This window comes from Bombina bombina, chromosome 1, assembly GCF_027579735.1.
Source record: "Bombina bombina isolate aBomBom1 chromosome 1, aBomBom1.pri, whole genome shotgun sequence".
NCBI lineage: Eukaryota > Metazoa > Chordata > Amphibia > Anura > Bombinatoridae > Bombina > Bombina bombina.
In genome coordinates, this window is record NC_069499.1 from 1,274,515,400 (window position 1) to 1,274,538,716 (window position 23,317).

The window sequence follows — 23,317 nt, forward strand, 5'->3', positions numbered from 1 at the left end:
CCCTTTGGCCGACATTTGTCAGCTCTTTTTTTATCTCCGAGATTTCTTCTCTGATGCATTGCTTGACTTGGCATACAAGATCAGAAAAATCTTTTTTAGAGGGGAGTGATTTTAGAAGGGCTTTAGGTATTGTTATAGCTGAGTCTAAAGCATCATCTTCTGATTCTGAGGATGGTGAGGAATCTCTGCTAGTAATGACTGGAGGATTTTTTGTGTCTTGGAAGGAGCCTCTATATGTTTAAAGAAATCATTCACTGTTGGTGTGGAGGTGGGTAGTTTTTTTTATTGCTTGTCCATCTTGTTCCCTTTTTTGGGGGACATATTTTTTAGATAGTAGGTGGTGCAGTCCTATACTCCACTCCTCTCGAAGCAGAAAAAAACCCTTGTAGGTTTCTTTTACCAAAATGTAGTGAGGCAAGTTTGTCTGCAGATCAACAAATTGTATAAGTCCCAGATTTCTGGAAAATTCCAGATCAAGATATTCGTTAATTTAGACCCCTTTAATATTCATATAGCTATGGGCGCAGGGGGGTATGCTGTTTTGTTAGTCCAGCAAGACAAGATATGTCCCCGGTGCAATTCTACTTTCGGTTTGTGTGTGTGATGCAGCTGCAATACTCAGGAGGCCAGATTTGCGTAGTAAATTATCTGCAGAAGTCTTATGTCATCTTCCCATTAAAGCTCTGTTTCAGGATCGGTAAGTATAGATATTTATGTAGTCAGGTTTTTATCGCCACATGACCTCCATAATGTTATAGGCCGTTATTTGCATCAACTTGTAGGCTGCAAATTAGTGTGTAATTAATTGTAAATACCTGGTGTTGCGTGATGCAGTTCTATGGATCGATGATGCAGATCTTGTTTGCTCATTGTAGTGTTCCAGCACAGCCTATGTTTCAGGCCCACGTGTACTGCTCCGTATTTTGGAAAATGCGTAGGTGCCGATCTTGGTTTTTACCTAGTGATTTTCGCCAGATACACTTCACTGCAATATCACTTTAGTACCTCGCTGCTTCCCATATTGTAAACCATAGGAATTGTGGCCATAAAAGCTCTGATATTGATATTGATATTGTTTTTGCCAGTTAGGGATCCAGGAGCTCACTTGCGTGCAGCCTTCTCCATCGAGCGCTGGCTCCGCCCCTCCATTATTGAACTTTTAATGTGGAACACCGTGAGTTTAATAATATATGTATGATCGTGAACAAGCTTAATGTGCCTTTAACAAACAAGACAAATCAATATAGTTTAAAAGAATCCTCGTAAAAGTTGTCAAACACCCATATAGCGATAGGAGAACATTGCACAGTCTGCCCATCCAGATAATAAAGATGCATTTATAGGGGTTAGCAGTGGTGCAGATGGAAATGGATTGCAATAGTTAACAATGAAAATTGTGACAAAGAGATCTCTTTTAAAAACCTGATTTTCATAACACCTGTACTGTTTGGGACAATCATGACAGTGCGAGTGAGAAATCAAATCAAATTGAACAATGAAATATGAAATCACGTCATTTGTAAATGTTCTTGTCTAGAAGTTATTTTCCTGCAGATCCACATAGCTGTACTTGATATTGCGTAGTTTCACATTTATACATGTATGTCATTTACATATGTATATAAAACACTGAAATGGACTGCACTATAGGAAAATTATAAAGGCCTGTGTTAACCTTGTTTGTATCTCAGTTTGTTTAGTTGAAAACTAGCATGTGTGGCTGTAGGATAGGAGCCCAAGGTAGGTAGAGAATTTGATGCGGTCCTGGACATATCACTATTTAGCCAAATACTGTAACTAACTCTTTCCTTTTAGCATTAATCTAGCTGTGTGTATGTGTTGTGTTTATATTATTATGTCATTTTTTTCTTGTGGGCTTTTCACAGGAAAAACTGCTGAGTCACTGAAAGCAAATGCAGCTGCCTGTGAGTGCTGGCGAGCACCCAGAGCTGTGAGTTTTTCAGTGGCATGATATGTGTACCCACAACATTTTGAGAGTGAAGTCCATTTACATGTTTTGAATGTCTCAAAGGAAAATTACAAAGGCCTGTGTCACCCAGGGAGGAATAAACATTGACCTGGTCCTTGGCCTATCACTATTTGGCCAAATGTTGTAACTATTTCTTCCATTTTGCTATTAACCTATCAATGTATCCTTCCTGGTAAAATATTTTATAAATAAATAAATAACCTAGCAAATCTAAAGTTTGCAGGAGTATATGCCAAATAATTCAGAAAAAAATATTTAATGAAGTAGTATGGCTTGTGATAAATGCAAGTGCATTATAGTTTTTGCTTTTTTGTCTACAGAGCCGATAAGATATTGTTTTAAGGACAAATTCAAAGCTGTGATATAGCTGTTGACATTCATGCTATTAAATGCATGTTCCTCTTGGGGACAGCTACTGGTATAACCGCTATAAAGCAGGCTAGGGTAACAAGTATTCCCATTTCTATTTGCTACAAGGGCAAAGCAAGTCATTGCAATATGTATATTCAGCTTTGGCTACTTGGCTGCTATACTTGAATAGTAGCTCAAATAAAGATAATTAACATTGAAGACTTTATTTTAGTTTGGCCTGTCCCCCTTTTAGATTCTGCCTTTTGCAGTAGCAAACTGAGTGATATCAATTCAATTAGATAGAGAGGCTTTGTAATGTATGTCTTACTGAAAAAGAAAACTAGGCAAAAACTAGGATTCAACAATATGACAGAACCACAACTTTAAAATTAATATTTCAAGAATTAACTACCTTTGAAAGAAATTAAGAAGTACTCAAAACTAAGTAATCTTGATATCACATGGATATGAGAGAACAAAGAGTAGAGCTTAAGACAATATTTTTATGATTTAATCACTTGAATACTCATGCCCTTTTAACACATCATAGGCGCTGATTGGTTACTACACCTTAGGAATCGCAGTTGTCATTTTTATCAGAGAAAGAAGGCTGTTCATTATAGACTATTATATCCGAAGAAAGTTCACAATGCCGAGGTATTATAGTGCACTTAAGAGTTATGCACCTACCAGACTGTTATCCCTCCTCGATCAAACTTTACAGTAGATACTATGGGGTCTATTTATTAGTGTGCGAGCAGGCATGATCCAATATTGCGGATCATGTCCGCCGCACATCGATAAATGTTGACAGCATACTCTGTCGGCATTTATCATTGCACCAGCTGTTCTGGTAAACTGCTGGTGCAACACTGCCCCATGCAGATTCGCCAGCCAGCAGGGGGTGTCAATCAACCCGATAGTATTGGATTGGGTTGATTTCTGGTGATGTCTGTCCACCGCCTCAGAGCAGGTGGACAGGTTTTGGAGCAGCGGTCTTTAGACCGCCGCTTCATAACTTGTGTTTCTGGCTAGCCTGAAGGCTCACCAGAAACACGGGGATTCAAGCTCCATACAGAGCTTGATAAATATAACCCTATGCATTCTGGTATGTAGCGATCTCCTGTACACAAGCCTCACATTAACATGTGCAATTTTGGAATGGGATGTCCAACAAGCTCATAAAGGTGTGATGGACAGCTAACCAAATACTTTTAGTCATGTACTGTATATATTCCGGACAGTTTAAGGATGTGGCTAGGACATAAATACCATTTTGACTAAATTAATGAAGGAATGCCATATTGAACAGGGGACGCTCATAAACTTGATCATTGGAAAAACTGGAAAAAAAAATAACTCTCTTCTTAGGAACAATTAAGTTATTGAAAAACATCCTGACCCTTCTTTTGTGGATGTACAAACTGAATGACCCAATGATCTACAAGTATATCATGTAACCCTAGAAAACATTATTTTTTACCCAAGGGTATGGTAGACCATGAGAGACATGTTCCTGGAAAAGTCTCAACCAACCATCTTAAGGGAAAGACAGATTAAGGGCTCCATGTACTAAGCAGTCAGCGAGCTACCCGCAGCAAATCTCGCGGCAAAACTCGCAAACTGATATGTACAAAGTCGTCAACTATGTTCAAACTCGCATCTTTAAAATTGCGAGCGTACTTATCCGCCAAACCTCGCTACCTCTCCATTTTTCACTGTAATTAGACACATTTGACCACCAACTCGCCAAAAACGAATGTACTAAAAAATCTATTTGTCCGCTCGCTACAATTTCCGCTCCCACCTCGTTATTTTTGCCTCGCCACCTTTTAGGTGGCGGGCAAGGTACAAAACAATAGGAAAGTCAATCTAGATGCCAGTCTAGACATATATAAAAGGCAGTAATATCAGCATTGTACAGCATAACTGGCGTCTAATTTGTCTCTCATTTCCATGTACATAAATTGCGCCAAATTTGTCGACTGTAATTAAAGAGTAATCTATATTTTAAATTTGTATTGTATAGTTGTCAATCTTTATAATTATTTTTATATTAATATTTATATATTATCAGATCCAGATGAAGCCATATCCAAATTGTAAATAAATATTACAAAAATAACGCTCTGTTATCACTCTTCAAAAAATTTTGAACAATAATAAAGTTGTTTAGATAAGTTGAACTTTTATAGGAGCAAAATTCTATTCCCGCGACTACTATGATGTTCGTGACACCTTGCATGTCACGTGTTAATAATTGGCCAGACAATTCAACTGAAAGTTAAGTACATCAGCTTAGTCGCGGCCAGCGAGGCGTCAAATTTATCAATAATCTGCCACTGCTCGCGGCGGGCTAGACTTGTCTATTTATTGGGGGATTATTAGTACATAGTGACAGCGGACACCATTTCGCCCGCGGCGAGTAACGGCGAGTTTATCTGCGTCTAAAATGACGGATGAATTGACGGCTTAGTACATGGAGCCCTATGAGTGGCTTCAGCAACACTTTGGGTTTAACTTGTGGTGCCTTCTTGGAGTTTCTGGAATTAGATTTCCAGGCAGACTTCAGAATGTTAAAAGTAGTTTCTGAGATGAACCTCCCTTGGTATTGTTAGGACAAAAACAAAATGTACTGTTATAGGGAATGTCCATAAACAAATATAATGTCCACAAAAATATAACCATTTCCTGTGGACCATGTCTGCCATCCACAAAGTGCAAAAAGAAATCCAAGCACCGCCTTATAAAAATAATACGTTTCTCTGTTCAGGATTTTAAAAAGCTGTATGACACATATTTTTTCTAAGTATATGTGATTACAGCAGAATATGCTGAAACGCGTCAGTTCCATGGTTTTTGTACTGCTTCTTTTACCTTGAGCAACATGCTCATAATCAGTTTTCCCCTTAAGATGGCTGGTTGAGGCTTTTCCATAAACATGTCTCTCATGGTCTATCATACCCCTGGGTAAACAATAATGTTTTCCAGGGTTACATGATATACTTTTTTCAGGACTTTTACATGACTTGTGTTAACTTTTACCTTGAGCAAGGTAAAAGAAGCAGTACAAAAAGTACGGATCTGATGAGTTTCAGAGTATCCTGCTGTGATCATAGAAAAAATATGTATAATACAGCTTTTTAAAATCTAGAACAGAAACGGTTGTAGTCTTTTCAGCCAAATGGAAAATTGCCCCAAAAGTGTCACAACAAAATGAGATTGACAATTCATTCTCAAATGCTAATATACTAAATAATCTAATCAACAGAAGAATATGCAAATTTTCACTTGAAATATCAGATTTTTAAACCCTGAGTGAGCCTGAGAAATCAAAGGAAACTATTCATCTACATCTCTTGGGCAATTACCATAACAGTCAGAAGAAACTGAATGATATGATTTGCTACCATGCTTTTATCTACTAGAATTGGGAAATATTGATCACTCAGACCTTAGGACAGAGGACTATTTTTACAAAGAATAACTGAAGTTTATATGGTAAAATTAATATTAGATTGTAGCAAGTGTGACACAAAAGAATAATGAAAACCTTGCTCTCTCTAATTTAATTACTTGAAGGGTAGGGGATGTCATTGTGAAAAGTATAACATAACTTAAAGGGACAGTCTACACCAGAATATATATTGTTTTAAAAGATAGATAATCCCTTTATTACACATTCCCTAGTTTTGCATAATCAACACAGCTATACTAATACACTTTTTACCTCTGTGATTATCTTGTATCTAAGCCTCTGCAAACTGCCCCTTATTTCAGTTCTTTTGACAGACTTGCATTTTAGCCAATCAGTGCGAGCTCCTAGGAACTCCACATGCGTGAGCACAGTGTTATCTATATGAAACACATGAACTAACACCCCCTAGTGGTGAAAAGTATAAAAATGCCCTTAGCTAAGAAGCGGCCTTCAAGGGCTTATAAATTAGCATATGAACCTCCTCGATTTAGCTTTCAACTAAGTGTACCAAGAGAACAAAGTACAATTGGTGATAAAAGTAAATTGGAAAACTGTTTAAAATCACATGCCCTATCTGAATAATAAAAGTTTGTTTTGGACTAGACTGTCCCGTTAAACCATTTTCACATAAATCATGCAAGAAGGGCAAACCCTACAAATGGAGAAGTTCAGCTTACTTTTACCCTTCATCATACGAGGAGCTGCATTACCAAGAGTGCTGGCTTCCTAAGACATCTCTAAGTAAAAAAAAAAATAATAATCATTAAAAACAATTCAAGGTAACTTGTATACTCTATCTGAGTGAATATTTAAAAAGGTGCGAGCGGCATTTATCATTGCACCAGCAGTTCTGGTGAACTGCCGGTGCAATACTGCCCCCTGCAGCCAGCAGGGGGTTTCAATCAACCCGATCATATTGGATCGGGTTGATTTTCGGTGATGTCTGTCCGCTGCCTCAGAGCAGGCAGACAGGTTATGGAGCAGTGGTCTTGATAAATAGGCCCCTATGAGACTGATGATCAAAAAATTGCTGGCATGAAGAGAGATCATCATCCTAGGCGTCACTACAGGGGGGCAAGGGGGGCAAGTGCCTCTCCTAGTTTAACCTTTGCCCCCCATGTGCCCCCCCACTGAGCCATGAAGTTTTCACCTCGTTTACCTACTTGCTCATTGTTTGCTGACTGAGAGGAAGAAGCTGCGACAGCAGTGTGGAGGTGGGATTGAATGAGCTGTCCACTGAGCTGAGAGGACAGAAGTGGTGTTATTAGCAAGAAGGGAGGAAATAGATTGTTAGGAAGGCGAGCAATGACAGGTGGAAGTAGAAGGTACGGGGCCCCAGACAGCACGAGAAGAAAAAGGAGCAGCTGAAGAGGAACCACCTTCTCCTAGTTTTGATGTATATTAGCGCTCTTTCCAGCTTTCAGAGGTGACCATTTCTTAGCAGGCTTAGTGACTGTCTGACTGTGCCATTTGTAAAACTAGAAACAATCAGTTGTGCTAACATAACATTGAGACACCGGGCTTTCCACTCCCTTCTGTCCCCTCCCCTTCTCTTTTCCCTCACGCGGTGCTGAAAATATTTCCTGTTCAGTGAGGAAGCACACTGTGCACACACACGGCTAAGGCAGGAGGTCAGAGATAAACTGAGCCATAGAGGGTAAGAAAGGGAGCAAAGGGCATCTATGTTTTAAAGGTGCCGATTGTCATCTGATATTATGGGTTACTGGCTTTTATGTCTGCTTCAAGCATCATTAAACAAGTAACCTCCCCCATCTCTGACCTGCTACTGAGCCTCTCCTCTGCTAGATAGAGTGGCCAGAAGTTTTTTTAACATTTTTTCTTTCACTCATTTTTCTTTTACAGCATTTCTTTAACTCCTTCCTGTACACACTCTCTCTGTAGCACACAAACACACACCACATCTCACACAAAAAACCCAGACAGATACATAAATATGATATGCAATAATTTTTAGCTAACAAAAAAAGAAAAAAACACTTTGTATGTGTTAATGTGTATGTATATTTTATTTTATATATACTGTGTGTATATATATATATATATATATATATATATATATATATGTATATATATATATATATATATATATATATATAATATACATACACATTAACACATGCAAAGTGTGTTGTTGTTTTTTGTTTGCTAACAAATTATTGCATATGATTCTACAGCAGCCTGGACTATTTCCTATTACTGAATATTCTATTAAAAAAGATAAAATAAAAAAACCTACAAGAGAATATAAATTCAAAATGCTTCCATGTATCTCCCACTTGCTGATCTTCCCTACAGTGTATAAAATTAGCATGTTTGGGATTCTAAAAGTGTGTGGAAAAAAACTTGCTTAAAGGGAAAATAAAGTTAAAATTACGCATTCATTATTTAAACAGAGCACACAGTTATAAACAACTTTCCAGTTTAATTCTATTATCTAATTTGCTTCCTTCCCTTGGTATTCTTTGTTGAAAAGCAGATATAGGCAGGCTCAGGAGCAGTAAAGCACTACTGGTTGCTAGTTGCTTATTGGTGGCTCCTCTTGTCATTAGTTCATCCAATGTGTTCAGCTAGCTCACAGTAGTGCATTGTCATTCATTTGATAAAAGATACCAAGAGAATAAAGCAAATTTGATAATAGAAGTACATTAGAAAGTTGTTTAAAAATATGTGCTCTATCTGAATCATTAAAGAAAAATATTGTGTCCCTTTAAAAAGATACTTACAGGGCTTATACAACAGAGGCTAACATGTTTTTTTTTTCTCTTTAATTTTTAAATAAAGCTTTGCCAGATGATGACAATGATAAATTAATATTAAATGGCACAGTGCAGAGGTTTAGTAGGTACCGTAATAAATATAATATATATGATTTGGTGGTAAAAATGATTAGTGCCCCCCAAGGTTTGACTGTGGTATCTTATGTGCCCCCCCCCCTATATATTGTTCCTAGAGTCGCCACTAGGTGAGTTTTAGCTATGTTATAGAGATTAGTATAATACTCATGAAAAGTATGCCGGATTTCTTTAGTTGTAACTACTGTTGTTTTGTGGTGTGGGTGTTGGATTTCATAAATGAATGACTTGAATCATTTCTTTTTTAATGCGCGAGCCAGAAGTTTACCTGTTCTATTGCTTTCGTAGTGAAATAAACTATTTGTTTTTTTGCGAAGTGTTTGGTACTCTATATCTAAAAATGTATCTAGAGCTGTGCGCGCTGATTTATATTCTTGCGCTATTATGGGATCAGTCGGATTCATTTTTAATGCATGATCCAATCGCGAGAAAGTTTCAGATAGATCCTTATATTGTACTGTCGCGCTTGGGCTTTCATTTTTATTAATTCTCCTCGGAGAATGCATTTATGTGCTTCCCAAATCTTATAATTATCTGCTATAGAGTTGGTATTAAATGTGAAGTATTCATATATGAGTGTGGAAAGGGCATTTACATGTTTTGGATCATTCAAAAGGGTTTCATCTAATTTCCATGTATATGGCTCTGTCGATACTTCAGGCCATGAGAATTTTAATTTTACTGCTGAATGGTCAGACCATGACATGGGTGAAATTTCACACTTGTGTATATAAGGGAGACCTTTCTAATTGGTGAATATGTAATCAAGCCTGCTGTGTGTTTTGTTAGGGTAGGAGAAAAAAGTATAGTCTCTTTTATCATTATGTATTAAACGCCAGATGTCATATAAGTTGAGATCTCTTAAATTTTTCCATAAATATGTGGAAGTCTTTTTTGACACTGAAATTTTGTGATTAAAGCTATCTTTTGCGGGTTGTAGTGGGAAATTGAAATCGCCAGCAAAATATATAGGGCCTACAGCTAAGTCAAGTATTCTTTTGAACACGTTTCGAAAAAAAGGGATCTGGTCACTGTTTGGAGCATATGCGTTCACTAAAGTTATGGGGCGACCATACAGTGTTAGGTTTTTTTAAGGGTTTATTGGGTGGGTTTTATTTTTAGGTTAGAGTTTGGGCACTTTAAAAAGAGCTAAATGCCCTTTTAAAGGCAATGCCCATCCAAATGACCTTTTTTTAGGGCAATGGGGAGCATAGGTTTTTTTCGTTAGGATTTTATTTGGGGGGTTTGGTTGTGTGGGTGGTGGGTTTTACTGTTGGAGAGTTGTTTGTATTTTTTTTTACAGGTAAAAAAGCTGATTTCTTTGGGGCAATGCCTCACAAAAGGCCCTTTTAAGGGCTATTGGTAGTTAAGTTTAGGCTATGGTTTTTTTTTGGGGGGGGGGCTTTTTTTGATAGGGCTATTAGATTAGGTGTAATTAGTTTAAATATCTGATCATTTTTTTTAAATTTTGTGTAATTTAGTGTTTGTTTGTTTTTTAATTTAGGTAATTGTATTTAACCCCTTAAGTGCTAACGACGGCTCTGAACCGTCACAAAGTTTCCCACTCTGGTGCTAATGACACTAGCACTCTCCTACCTTGAGGGAGATCTGGGGGCTCGCACCCACTCCTACCAAGGCGATCGGGCCTGCATAGTGACAGGCATTGCCGGGGCTTAACGTTTTGCGTGGTGAATCATGTGCAGTGACATGGGGACGTCACCGCACAACTTTATTAAAAATGTACAATGCAAAGTATAGGGAAAGGGGGCATGCTGCTTAGACGCCTGTATCTCAGGCATCTAAGCAGCTACAGACCCCCAAGACCCACCGTTGGAAAGGTAATCTCATAAACCTCCCAACGGTGTAAGTCTTGGGGATCTGAAATACAAAAGTTGAAAAAAAATCAAATTTAAAAAAAAACAAAACTTTAATCACCTTAGCACCCAGGTGGGAAAGTGATTAGCACTCAAAGGGTTAATTTAGGTAATTTATTTAATTGTAGTACAAGGTTAGGTGTTAGTGTAGCTCAGGTTAGGTTTTATTTTACAGGTAAATGTGTATTTATTTTAGCTAGGTAGTTAGTAAATATTTAATAACTATTTAGTAACTATTCTACCTAGTTAAAATAAATACAAACTTACCTGTAAAATACAAATAAAACCTAAGCTAGCTACAATGTAACTATTATTTATATTGTAGCTATTTTAGGGATTATTTTATAAGTAAGTACTTAGATTTAAATAGGAATTATTTAGGTAATGATAGTAATTTTTATTTAGATTTATTTTAATTATTTTTAAGTTAGGGGGTGTTAGGGTTAGGGTTTGACTTAGGTTTAGGGGTTAATAAATTTAGTATAATGGAGGCGACGTTGGGGGCGGCAGATTAGGGGTTAATAAGTGTAGGTAGGTGGTGGCTATGTTAGGGGCGGCAGATTAGGGGTTAATAATATTTAACTAGTGTTTGCAATGCGGGAGGGCGGCGGTTTAGGGGTTAATATGTTTATTATAGTGGCAGCGCTGTCCGGAATGGCAGATTAGGGGTTAATAAGTATAATGTAAGTGTCGGTGATGTCGGGGGTGGCAGATTAGGGGTTAATAAGTTTAAGATTAGGGGTGTTTAGACTCGGGGTTCATGTTAGGATGTTAGGTGTAAACATAAATTTGTTTCCCCATAGGAATCAATGGGGCTGCGTTATGGAGCTTTATGCTGCTTTTTTGCAGGCTCTTTATGCAGGCTTTTTTGCTTTTTTCATTCATTGATGTCTATGGGGAAATCGTGCACGAGCACGTAAAACCAGCTGACCGCAGCTTTCAGCAGCGCTGGAATTGGAGTGCGGTATGGAGCTCAATTTTGCTCTACGCTCACTTCTTGCCTGCTAACGCCGGGTTTTTATAAACCTGTAATACCAGCACTGTAGGAAACTGAGCGGTGACAATAACGTGCAAGTTCGCACCGCACCCTCATAACGCAAAACTCGTAATCTAGCCGTAACTTTCTCAAACTTATAGCATATGATGGTGGTTGGATCATATCTACAATTGGTGTCCATAAGATGCTTTAAGCATTGCTTGCAGAAAATATGGAAAAAATGGTTTATTCTAAGTAAACCCACATCTCTGTATCAAAACAATATGTGAAGTCAATGACTGCAAAGTGCAGAAAGAAAGAAAGACTTGCATATTTTGCACATTGTATTTTTTCTCATAGTGTTTGGACTCAATATTTTTAAGTAATGTTTAAAAGTTTGAATGATAATTTTTAACATATCTTTAAACACCATAAGGCCCATCATATAAATCAAATGAGTGATAGATACATTACATAAACAAGAGACAAAGAGGCCTATTTATCAAGCCGTCAAACACAAATACGCTGGAATTCCGCAGCCAAATTGTGGCGAGCTTGATTCCCCTTATTTATCAAAGCCTACAGACTGGCAAAAGTTGAAATGTGTGACGTAACATACGATCCGCCGGTCTCAGTGCGACACAGATCGATGCTTACGTCATTACAAATGTTCCGAATACAAATTTGGCACTATCTGACTACTTTTGCAAGTTATCAAACTTCTAACAGGTACGCTTGCCACTATTCCGGCCCAGCGTACCTGGTTTTCAATCCGTCACCCTGGAGGCCGCGGATGCCATAGGAATCAATGGGAGTCTGAAAGCAGCGAAAGCTTATGTTCAATGCTGCCAGATATCCCATTGATTTCTATGGTAGAAAACAAGTTATGTTTTCACCTAGCACCCTAACATAAGCCCCGAGTCTAAACACCCCTAATCTGCTACCCCAACATTGCCACCACCTACATTATACTTATTAACCCCTAATCTGCCGCCCCGACATCGCCACCACCTACATTATACTTATTAACCCCTAATTTGCCGCCCCCGACATCGCCATAACCTACATTATACTTATTAACCCCTAATCTGCCGCCCCCGACATCGCCGCCACCTACATTATACTTATTAACCCCTAATCTGCCGCCCCTGACATCACCGCCACCTACATTATACTTATTAACCCCTAATCTGCCACCCCTGACATTGCCGCCACCTACATTATACTTATTAACCCCTAATCTGCCACCCCGACACCGCCGACACCTACATTATACTTATTAACCCCTAATCTGCCACCCCAACACCGCCGCCACCTACATAAATTTATTAACCCCTATTCCGCTGCTCCCGGAACCCGCCACAACCTACATAATGTTATTAACCCCTATCTCGCCGCTCCCGGAGCCCACGGCAACTAAATAAAGTTATTAACCCCTAAACCCCTGGCCTTCCACATCACTAACACTTACTAAACCTATTAACCACTAAACCGCCAGCCCCCCACATCACCATAAACTAAATTAACCTATTAACCCCTAAACCTAACAACCTGCTAACTTTATATTAAATATTAACTCATCCCTATCTTATAATACATTTAAACTTACCTTTAGATTTAAATTAAACTATATTAAACTATTAATTAATCTACCTTAACTATTATACTACAATTACATTAAACTATATTAAACTAATAATTAACCTACCCTAACTGTTATACTAAAATTACATTAAACTATAATAAACTTATAATTAACCTACCCTAACTATTATACTACAATTACATTAAACTATATTAAACTATTAATTAATCTACCCTAACTATTATACTAAAATTACATTAAACTGTATTAAAATATTAATTAATCTATTCTAACTACTATACTAAAACTACATTAAACTAACAATTAAATTAACTATATTATATATTAAAAAACCTAACCCTACTCAAATAATTTAAATCTACAATTAAAAATTACAAAGTTACAAAAATAACAAACACTAAGTTACACTGGTTTACTGTTATTTGACAATGCTTAATTTGATAATATTGTATTATTGCTTATTTGCCTACTATGTCAAGAATTTATATTTTGATTTGCTGTAACCCGGTGAACCCTATTCTAATAAAAATCATTTAAACAAAAAAAAAAACACACTAAATTACACAAAATAAAAAATAAATTATCAAATATTTAAACTAATTACACCTAATCTAAGAGCCCTATGAACATTAAAAAGCCCCCCCAAAATAAAAAATAAAAACCTAGCCTAAACTAAACTGCCAATGGCCCTTAAAAAGGTCTTTTGCTGGGCATTGCCCCAAAGAAATCAGCTCTTTTACCTGTAAAAAAAAAATACAAATACCCCCCCAACAGTAAAACCCACCACCCACACAACCAACCCCCTCAAATAAAAACCTAACTAAAAAACCTAAGCTTCTCATTGCCCAGAAAAGGGCATTTGGATGGGCATTGCCCTTAAAAGGGCAGTTAGCTCTTTTTCCTGCCCAAACCCTAATCTAAAAATAAAACCCACACAATAAACCCTTCAAAAAACCTAACACTAACCCTCGAAGATCCACTTACAGTTTCTGAAGACCGGACATCCATCCTCAACGAAGCCAGCAGAAGTCCTCAATGAAGCAGCAGAAGTCCTCAACAAAGCCGGGAGAAGTCTTCATCCAACCGGGCAGAAGTGGTCCTCCAGACGGCAGAAGTCTTCATCCAGACGGCATCTTCTATCTTCATCCATCCGAATCGGAGCGGCTCCATCTTCAAGACATCCGGCGCGGAGCATCTTCTTCAATCGAAGTCTTCTTCCAGAATGAAGGTTCCTTTAAGTGATGTCATCCAAGATGGCATCCCTTGAATTCCGATTGTCTGATAGAATTCTATCAGCCAATCAGAATTAAAGGCAATCAGCCAGTAGCTTCAATCCTATTGGGTTATCCAATCAGCCAATAGGATTGAGCTCGCATTCTATTGGCTGTTTAATTAGGTAATTTATTTAATTGTAGTGCAAGGTTAGGTGCTAGTGTAACTCAGGTTAGGTTTTATTTTACAGGTAAATGTGTATTTATTTTAGCTAGGTAGTTAGTAAATATTTAATAACTATTTAGTAACTATTCTACCTAGTTAAAATAAATATAAACTTACCTGTAAAATAAAAATAAAACCTAAGCTAGCTACAATGTAACTATTAGTTATATTGTAGCTAGATTAGGGATTATTTTATAGGTAAGTATTTAGTTTTAAATAGGAATTATTTAGGTAATGATAGTAATTTTTATTTAGATTTATTTTAATTATTTTTAAGTTAGGGGGTGTTAGGGTTTGACTTAGGTTTAGGGGTTAATAAATTTAGTATAGTGGCGGCGACGTTGGGGGCGGCAGATTAGGGGTTAATAAGTGTAGGTAGGTGGTGGCTATGTTAGGGGCGGCAGATTAGGGGTTAATAATATTAAACTAGTGTTTGCGATGTGGGAGGGCAGCGGTTTAGGGGTTAATATGTTTATTATAGTGGCAGCGCTGTCCGGAGCGGCAGATTAGGTATTAATAAGTATAATGTAAGTGTCGGTGATGTCGGGGGTGGCAGATTAGGGGTTAATAAGTTTAAGATTAGGGGTGTTTAGACTCGGGGTTCATGTTAGGATGTTAGGTGTAAACATAAATTTTGTTTCCCCATAGGTATCAATGGGGCTGCATTACGGAGCTTTATGCTGCTTTTTTGCAGGTTCTTTATGCAGGCTTTTTTGCTTTTCTTCAGCCGGCTCTCCCCATTGATGTCTATGGGGAAATCTTGCACGATCACGTAAAACCATCTCACCGCAGCTTTCAGCAGCGCTGGTATTGGAGTGCGGTATGGAGCTCAATTTTGCTCTATGCTCACTTCTTGCCTGATAATGCTGGGTTTTTATAAACCTGTAATACCAGCACTGTAGGGAACTGAGCGGTGACAATAACGTGCAAGTTCGCACCGCATCCCTCATAACGCAAAACTCGTAATCTAGCGTAACTTTCTTAAAGTTATAGTATATGATGGTGGTTGGATCATATCTACAATTGGTGTCCATAAGATGCTTTTTGCATAGCTTGCAGAAAATACGGAAAAAATGGTTTAGTCTAAGTAAACCCACATCTCTGTATCAAAACAATATGTGAAGTTAATGACTGCAAAGTGCAGAAAGAAAGAAAGACTTGCATATTTTGCACATTGTATTTTTTCTCATAGTGTTTGGACTCAATATTTTTAAGTAATGTTTAAAAGTTTGAATGATAATTTTTAACATATCTTTAAACACCATAAGGTCCATCATATAAATCAAATGAGTGATAGATAGATACATTGCATAAACAAGAGACAAAGAGGCCTATTTATCAATAAATTTAAACTTACCTTTAGATTTAAATTAAACTATATTAAACTATTAATTAATCTAGTGTTGAAATTCCCCTATGGGTAAAGGGGAATTCGGTATGGGGACAGGTTAAAGTTCTCTATAATCCCTGCAGGGTCAGCCTATGTATCACTGGAGGGCAGTGCCTGATACCAAAATATATATCAAAAAAATATAGAGAAAGAAAAAACATCTTTTTTTTTTTTACAAAGCAGTAGGCGAAACGCGCGTCAGGCGTTCGCTCTGCGTCTCTGAACATGTTTAATTGTTGTGAACAAATAGAATTAATTTAATCTGTTGGCCGATTTCGGCATCTTTAGTTTAAAAACTTAGTTTTAAAAAACTTAGCGGGTTTTAGTGGGGTTTGATTCTCCATATAATTATGATGCTATAGTAGTTATCCTCGGGTTAAAAATTTAACTATTGTGACCAGTAAGGGAGCGGTTTTGTGGCGTGTGCACATTGCTCTCAAGGATAATACCATAAAGCCCTTTTTCTGATATGCAGTAATAAAATACATACGTATCTAACCTCACACTACCCAGCACCAAGTTTTTGAGCTAATTTATACAATTATAAAAGCTACGCTATTTTGGGATCCTTTTCCCTGTATTTGACTATGAGAAGCAACACACATTTTTTACTTTAATCCTGTGTTCCAGGGTAACACTGCACTAACGATGTTAACATTCAGTATGGGGTATAAGTAAACCAAACACGACCAGTAGGTGAGGTCTTTGCCTAATTTAAAACTAATAACTGTGAAACAACATATGGTTAATGCGCTGCTAAGTCTAAGCTAATTTATTTTGACTATTTCTGGGGGAATCCTGTGATATCCTCCAGGCAACCCCCCTATATCGATAATTGCTATATCTAAGCTTAGCCCAGCTTTTTGAATAGAATTGCTGCTACACTACCTCACCATATGACTTCGTAAATCACATATAACTGTGTCATACCCTATCTAACCCTGCTTGGACCAGGATACAGTATTTTTATAACCTAATAATTTTCTTGATTTTAAAACTTATCTCTAGTATTGATGATGATTTAGATCATCATTTAGGGTATATGTCACTTATTTGACTAAACATTAATAAGACAATCTATATATGTACTATACAGCTTTGTCTGTAACCAATAATAGACTAAGAGTTGTTTCTATGCCTTTGTAGGTGATAGTAAACAATGGATTGTATTTTTGTACTATAGTTACGCCTATATACCCTATTTTTAACTACTATACACACAATCTAGTTGTTTTTTTTATTTTTATTCAATATAATAAAAGTTATATTTTAATTTTACTCCTTCCTAGTGCCTTTCTGATGATTAAATTGTAATCACAAGCTCTCTATCTAAGTGTGCCACCAGATATCCCTTTTTCTTTCTCTATATTTTTTTTATATTAATTAATCTACCCTAACTATTATACTACAATTACATTAAACTATATTAAACTAATAATTAACCTACCCTAACTGTTATACTAAAATTACATTAAACTATAATAAACTAATAATTAACCTACCCTAACTATTATACTACAATTACATTAAACTATATTAAACTATTAATTAATCTACCCTATTATACTAAAATTACACTAAACTGTATTAAAATATTAATTAATCTATCCTAACTATTATACTAAAACTACATTAAACTAACAATTAAATAAACTATATTATATATTAAAAAACCTAACCCTACTCAAATAATTTAAATCTACAATAAAAAATACAAAGTTACAAAAATAACAAACACTAAGTTACACAAAATAACAAACACTAAGTTACAAAAAAAAAACCCACTAAGTTACACAAAATAAAAAATAAATTATCAAATATTTAAACTAATTACACCTAATCTAAGAGCCCTATGAACATAAAAAATGCCCAAACCCTAATCTAAAAATAAAACCCACACAATAAACCCTTAAAAAAAACCTAACACTAACCCCCGAAGATCCATTTACAGTTTCTGAAGACCGGACATCCATCCTCAACGAAGCCAGCAGAAGTCCTCAATGAAGCAGCAGAAGTCCTCAACAAAGCCGGGAGAAGTCTTCATCCAACCAGGCAGAAGTTGTCCTCCAGACGGCAGAAGTCTTCATCCAGACGGCATCTTCTATCTTCATCCATCCGAAGCGGAGCGGCTCCATCTTCAAGACATCTAGCGCGGAGCATCCTCTTCTTTTCTTCAACAATGAATGTTCCTTTAAAGGGCCATAATACCCAAATGTTTAAACACTTGAAAGTGATGCAGCATAGCTGTAAAAAGCTGATTAGAAAATATCACCTGAACATCTCTATGTAAAAAAGAAAGATATTTTACCTCAAAAGTTCCTCAGTAGCCACCTCCCATTGTAAAGGATTTCTAAGCAGCATTTTAGTGTGTTTGTCCTGGGACATCTGAAGGGACTAGCATCGTGCACTCTCATATTATTTCACCAATCAGGTAAAGGAAGCTTACTATGAAATCTCATGAGAGTTAAGTCAAATCTCATGAGATCACAGTAAGAGTTCATGACCTCAGCACTGCTGATGCTTGTTGGCTGCTGTTCATTTCTTCATTTTTTTAAATTTGTTTACCTGCAGCTGGGAGCAGCTGAGTATAACTTTTTACACAGAACTTACTCTGCTGAGCTGAGGAAATTGTGAGGTAAAATATCTTCCTTTTTTACATAGAGATGTTCAGGTGATATTTTCCTGTCAGCTTTTTACAGTTATACTGCATCAGTTTCAAGTGGTTTAGCATATGAGTATTATGTCCCTTTAAATGACGTCATCCAAGATGGGGTCCCTTAGATTACGATTGGCTGATAGAATTCTATCAGCCAATCGGAATTAAGTTAGAAATAATCCTATTGGCTGATGCAATCAGCCAATAGGATTGAGCTTTCATCCTATTGGCTGATCCAATCAGCCAATAGGCTGAGCTCACATTCTATTGGCTGATTGGATCAGCCAATAGAATGAAAGCTCAATCCTATTGGCTGATTGCAACAGCCAATAGGATTTTTTCAACCTTAATTCCGGTTGGCTGATAGAATTCTATCAACCAATCGGAATCTAAGGGATGCCATCTTGGATGACGTCTTTTAAAGGAACATTCATTGTTGAAGAAGATGTCGAAAGAAGAGGATGCTCCACGCCGGATGTCTTGAAGATGGAGCCGCTCCGCGCCGGATGGATGAAGATAGAAGATGCTGTCTGGATGAAGACTTCTGCCTTCTGGAGGACAACTTCTGCCCGGTTGGATGAAGTAATCTCCCAGCTTCGTTGAGGACTTCTGCCGCTTCGTTGAGGACTTCTGCCGGCTTCGTTGAGGATGGATGTCGGGTCTTCAGAAACTGTAAGTGGATCTTCGGGGGTTAGTGTTAGGTTTTTTAAAGAGTTTATTTGGTGGGTTTTATTTTTAGATTAGGGTTTGGGCAGGAAAAAGAGCTAAATGCCCTTTTAAGGGCAATGCCCATCCAAATACCCTTTTCAGGGCAATGGGGAGCTTAGGTTTTTTAGATTAGGTTTTTATTTGGGAGGGTTGGTTGTGTGGGTAGTGTGTTTTACTGTTGGGGGGAGTTTGTATTTTTTTTACAGGTAAAAGAGCTGATTTCTTTGGGGCAATGGGCCGCAAAAGGCCCTTTTAAGGGCTATTGGCAGTTTATTGTAGGCTAGGGTTTTTTTATTTTGGGGGGGGGGAGTTTATTTTCATAGGGCTATTAGATTAGGTGTAATTAGCTTAAATATTTGATCATATATTTTTTATTTTGTGTAACTTAGTAGTTTTTTGTAACTTTGTAATTTTTTTATTGTAGATTTAAATTATTTGAGTAGGGTTAGGTTTTAAACTATGTAATATATTTAATTTAATTTGTAGTTTAATGTAATTTAAGTACAACAGTTAGTTAAGATTAATTATTAGTTTAACATAGTTTAATGTAATTGTAGTATAATAGTTAGGGTACGTTAATTAATAGTATAATATAGTTTAATGTAATTTTAGTATAATAGTTAGGGTAGGCTAATTATTAGTTTAATATAGTTTATTTTAATTCTAAAGGTAAGTTTAAATTTATTATAAGATAGGGATGAGTTAATATTAAATGTAAAGTTAGCGGGTTGTTAGGTTTAGGGGTTAATAAGTTAATTTAGTTTATGGTGATGTGGGGGGCTGAAGGTTTAGGGGTTAATAGGTTTAGTAAGTGGTAGTGATGTGGGAGGCCAGGGGCATAGGGATTAATAACTTTATTTAGTTGCAGTTGGCTCTGGGAGCGGCGGAATAGGGGTTAATACATTTATTTAGTTGTGATGGGCTTCGGGAGCGGCTGGATAGGGGTTAATAACTTTATTTAGTTGCGGTGGGCTCAGGGAGCAGCGGGATAGGGCTTAATAACTTATTAGAGTTGCGGTGGGCTCCGGGAGCAGTGGAATAGGGGTTAATAACTTTATTAGAGTTGTGGTGGGCTCCGGGAGCAGTGGGATAGGGGTTAATAACTTTATTAGAGTTGCGGTGGGCTCCGGGACAGGCGGGATAGGGGTTAATAACTTTATTTAGTTGTGGTGGGCTCCGGGAGTGGCGGGATAGGGGTTAATAACTTTATTTAGTTGCAGTGGGCTCCAGGAGCAGCGGGATAGGGGTTAAACATTTTAGTATAGTGGCGGTGTTTAGTGACAGGGTATAAATAAAGCTGTGAAAAAGCCGAATAGCAGCAAGATCGATGACTGTTTTGTTAACAACAGTCCACTGCTCATCGCCCCGTACTTGGTGCGCGGCTTTTTGACAGCTTTTTTGTTAAATATGGAGAGCATATTCAGGTCGGCGGCTGCGATGTTAGGCGATGTAAGGCGAGCGTATTGGTGCCGTCTAATGCAAGTAAGTTGACGGCTTGATAAATATCCCTCTATATATTGACCTAGGCATTATATTTCTCTTAAGGTCCATACTTCAATATTTGTTAACAATGTAACTTTTTAAACAATGTTTTTTAAACAATAAACTATCCTGAGGTTTGAGCATAATACAATGCCACTCATTAACAAAATAATGTTGTCATTCTTTGATTGATTAATGTTAAACAGTTAGTTTACCTGTTTTCTTGATGATAGTGCTCCCTTACTTCTGGGACGATTGAGAGATCTGTTGCCTTCTGTTTCCATTCCATTTTTCTCCTTTGAGCTTTTCTCTCGCCAACGCTCAGTGGTGCTCTCTGGCTGATGTGGCATTGGACTTAGAAACAAGATTCTTCCAATGAGACCATAAAGAATGGTGGCCACAAACAGTGGAATAACATAGAAAATGGCAAAGTCAGTCATATAAATAGGCAGATAGAGATTACGAGAGACCTTGTAACCACATTCCACCTGCTGGTTCTTGTTTACATGAATATCCACTAGGAAAAACCAAAGCATGCAGTAAATTGAAGTGAAGATCCAAACTATGGTAATGATACGTTTAGCCCGGGACACTGTACAGACAGTCTGTGCTCTCATTGGATGGCAAATTGCAATGTATCTATAAAAAACAGAAACATTGTGGCACTTATAATACATAGCAAACTTCAGATACTAAAATATGTTGCATTTAGTTGTATTGGAAACAGAAAATAGAGTAAAATGGTACAATTATGTTTTGAAGTTTAAAATTGCATCATGGATTGTATCAATCAGTAGAACGATATTGCAATTTTAAGAGCCCAAACTTGAGATAGAAAGGCAACAAGGGTAAAATGATTAGATAAATTCTCCATATTTTAAATCAAAGTAATATACAGACTGCAAATTCTGATATTTAACTGAAAAGAAATACATGAACAAGGGCAAGTTTACAAGTGGAGCAGTATTTCATGCTCCTGCTCGCATGCTAACTCTGTTTGAAATAAGGTTTTTGCGCATGTCGAGTAGCGCTTGTATTACAAGTTGCAAGTAAAACGATTTTGCTTGAGCGCTAACCCGTTGCACACAAAAAGCAGAACTTAGAATATCGCAACCGCGTTAACATATTCCCCCATAGAAATCAATGGTACAAAAAAGTGGGAAAAAACACCCTACTCGCGCTCAAACCCGATCGCATGTTCTCAAGTGCGCTAACCCAACAGGAAAATATTATTTCACATTCCAGTGTTCTTCACATAGCAGAATATATTATTCATAAATACATATTACTACATATATCTGATGGATTTTGGTAATATATATATATTTCTATGCATGCATATATATATGATTATATATACATAGACAAGAAAAGGGGGCACGCAGATAATTTATGTATCTCAAGTGTTATATGCAAGTGCTAACAGTCTCAAATAATTATTTTGCACTTAAAGAGATAGGGTTCTATATATAATAATATGAACCAAAGCAAGACAAGGTTGCACAAGCTAACACATTTAAACCAAACATTTATTAAAGAGAAACCAGGTCTGCCTTTACAAAATATTTTTTCCAATGTTTAAATACCAGATAAAATGTGAAGCAGATAATAGCATATCACAATTACATACATATCAACCATATCCCCAAAACAAAGCATGTATATACAAGCTGGTCAGCAAACAGTCCGTTTGATAATCCAGGCTCTTATTGTGAAAAACACGCTCCGGTGAACTGATACATGTACCGTCTCTTTATTCTGCTCCTATCCGGGCACTTAAGTGTGAACACACGCTCCGGTAGCAGGATATAAGTCCGGTCTCATATAAACAAAGCAGGACTGAAAGGATTGAAGAGAAATTCTCAGCTGGACAGTGTAATCACAACACAATGCTCATGGGGTAATACGTGTTGCAAGACTTCAACCGCACGGCTTACCTATAACTTCCTAGATTCAAGATTCATGAGGTGAATGCCATTCTGCTTCAATCTACCTCCATGATCCTATATTAATGTGTTGCATAATGCCGATGCGGGTCTTCACTTGCTGGGCTCCGGTAAAGGTAGATATTGTGACCAAGTGCTTATCAGAGCTGCTTCACCTGATAACGCCATCAGGTATAATATAGGATCATGGAGGTAGATTGAAGCAAAATGGCATTCACCTCATGAATCTTGAATCTAGGAAGGTATAGGTAAGCCATGTGGTGGAAGTCTTGCAACAGGTATTACCCCATGAGCATTGTGTTGTGATTACACTGTCCAGCTGAGAATTTCTCTTCAATCCTTTCAGTCCTGCTTTTTTTATATGAGACCGGACTTACATCCTGCTACCGGAGCGTGTGTTCACACTTAAGTGCCCGGATAGGAGCAGAATAAAGAGACAGTACATGTATCAGTTCACCGGAGCGTGTTTTTCACACTAAGAGCCTGGATTATCAAACGGACTGTTTGCTGGCCAGCTTGTATATACATGCTTTGTTTTGGGGATATGGTT

At 37.3% G+C, this 23,317-nt stretch overlaps 1 protein-coding gene across 1 annotated transcript in view; it reads right to left on the bottom strand.

Annotated features, from left to right (window-relative positions):
• LOC128642247 (thyrotropin-releasing hormone receptor-like) overlaps window positions 1–23,317 on the bottom strand; it is a 111,685-nt gene that overhangs the window by 71,070 nt on the left and 17,298 nt on the right. Inside the window, exon 2 of the mRNA XM_053694952.1 lies at window positions 21,037–21,460. Within this exon, the coding sequence (XP_053550927.1) occupies window positions 21,037–21,460 (424 nt within the window). The remainder of the gene's footprint in view (window positions 1–21,036; window positions 21,461–23,317) is intronic.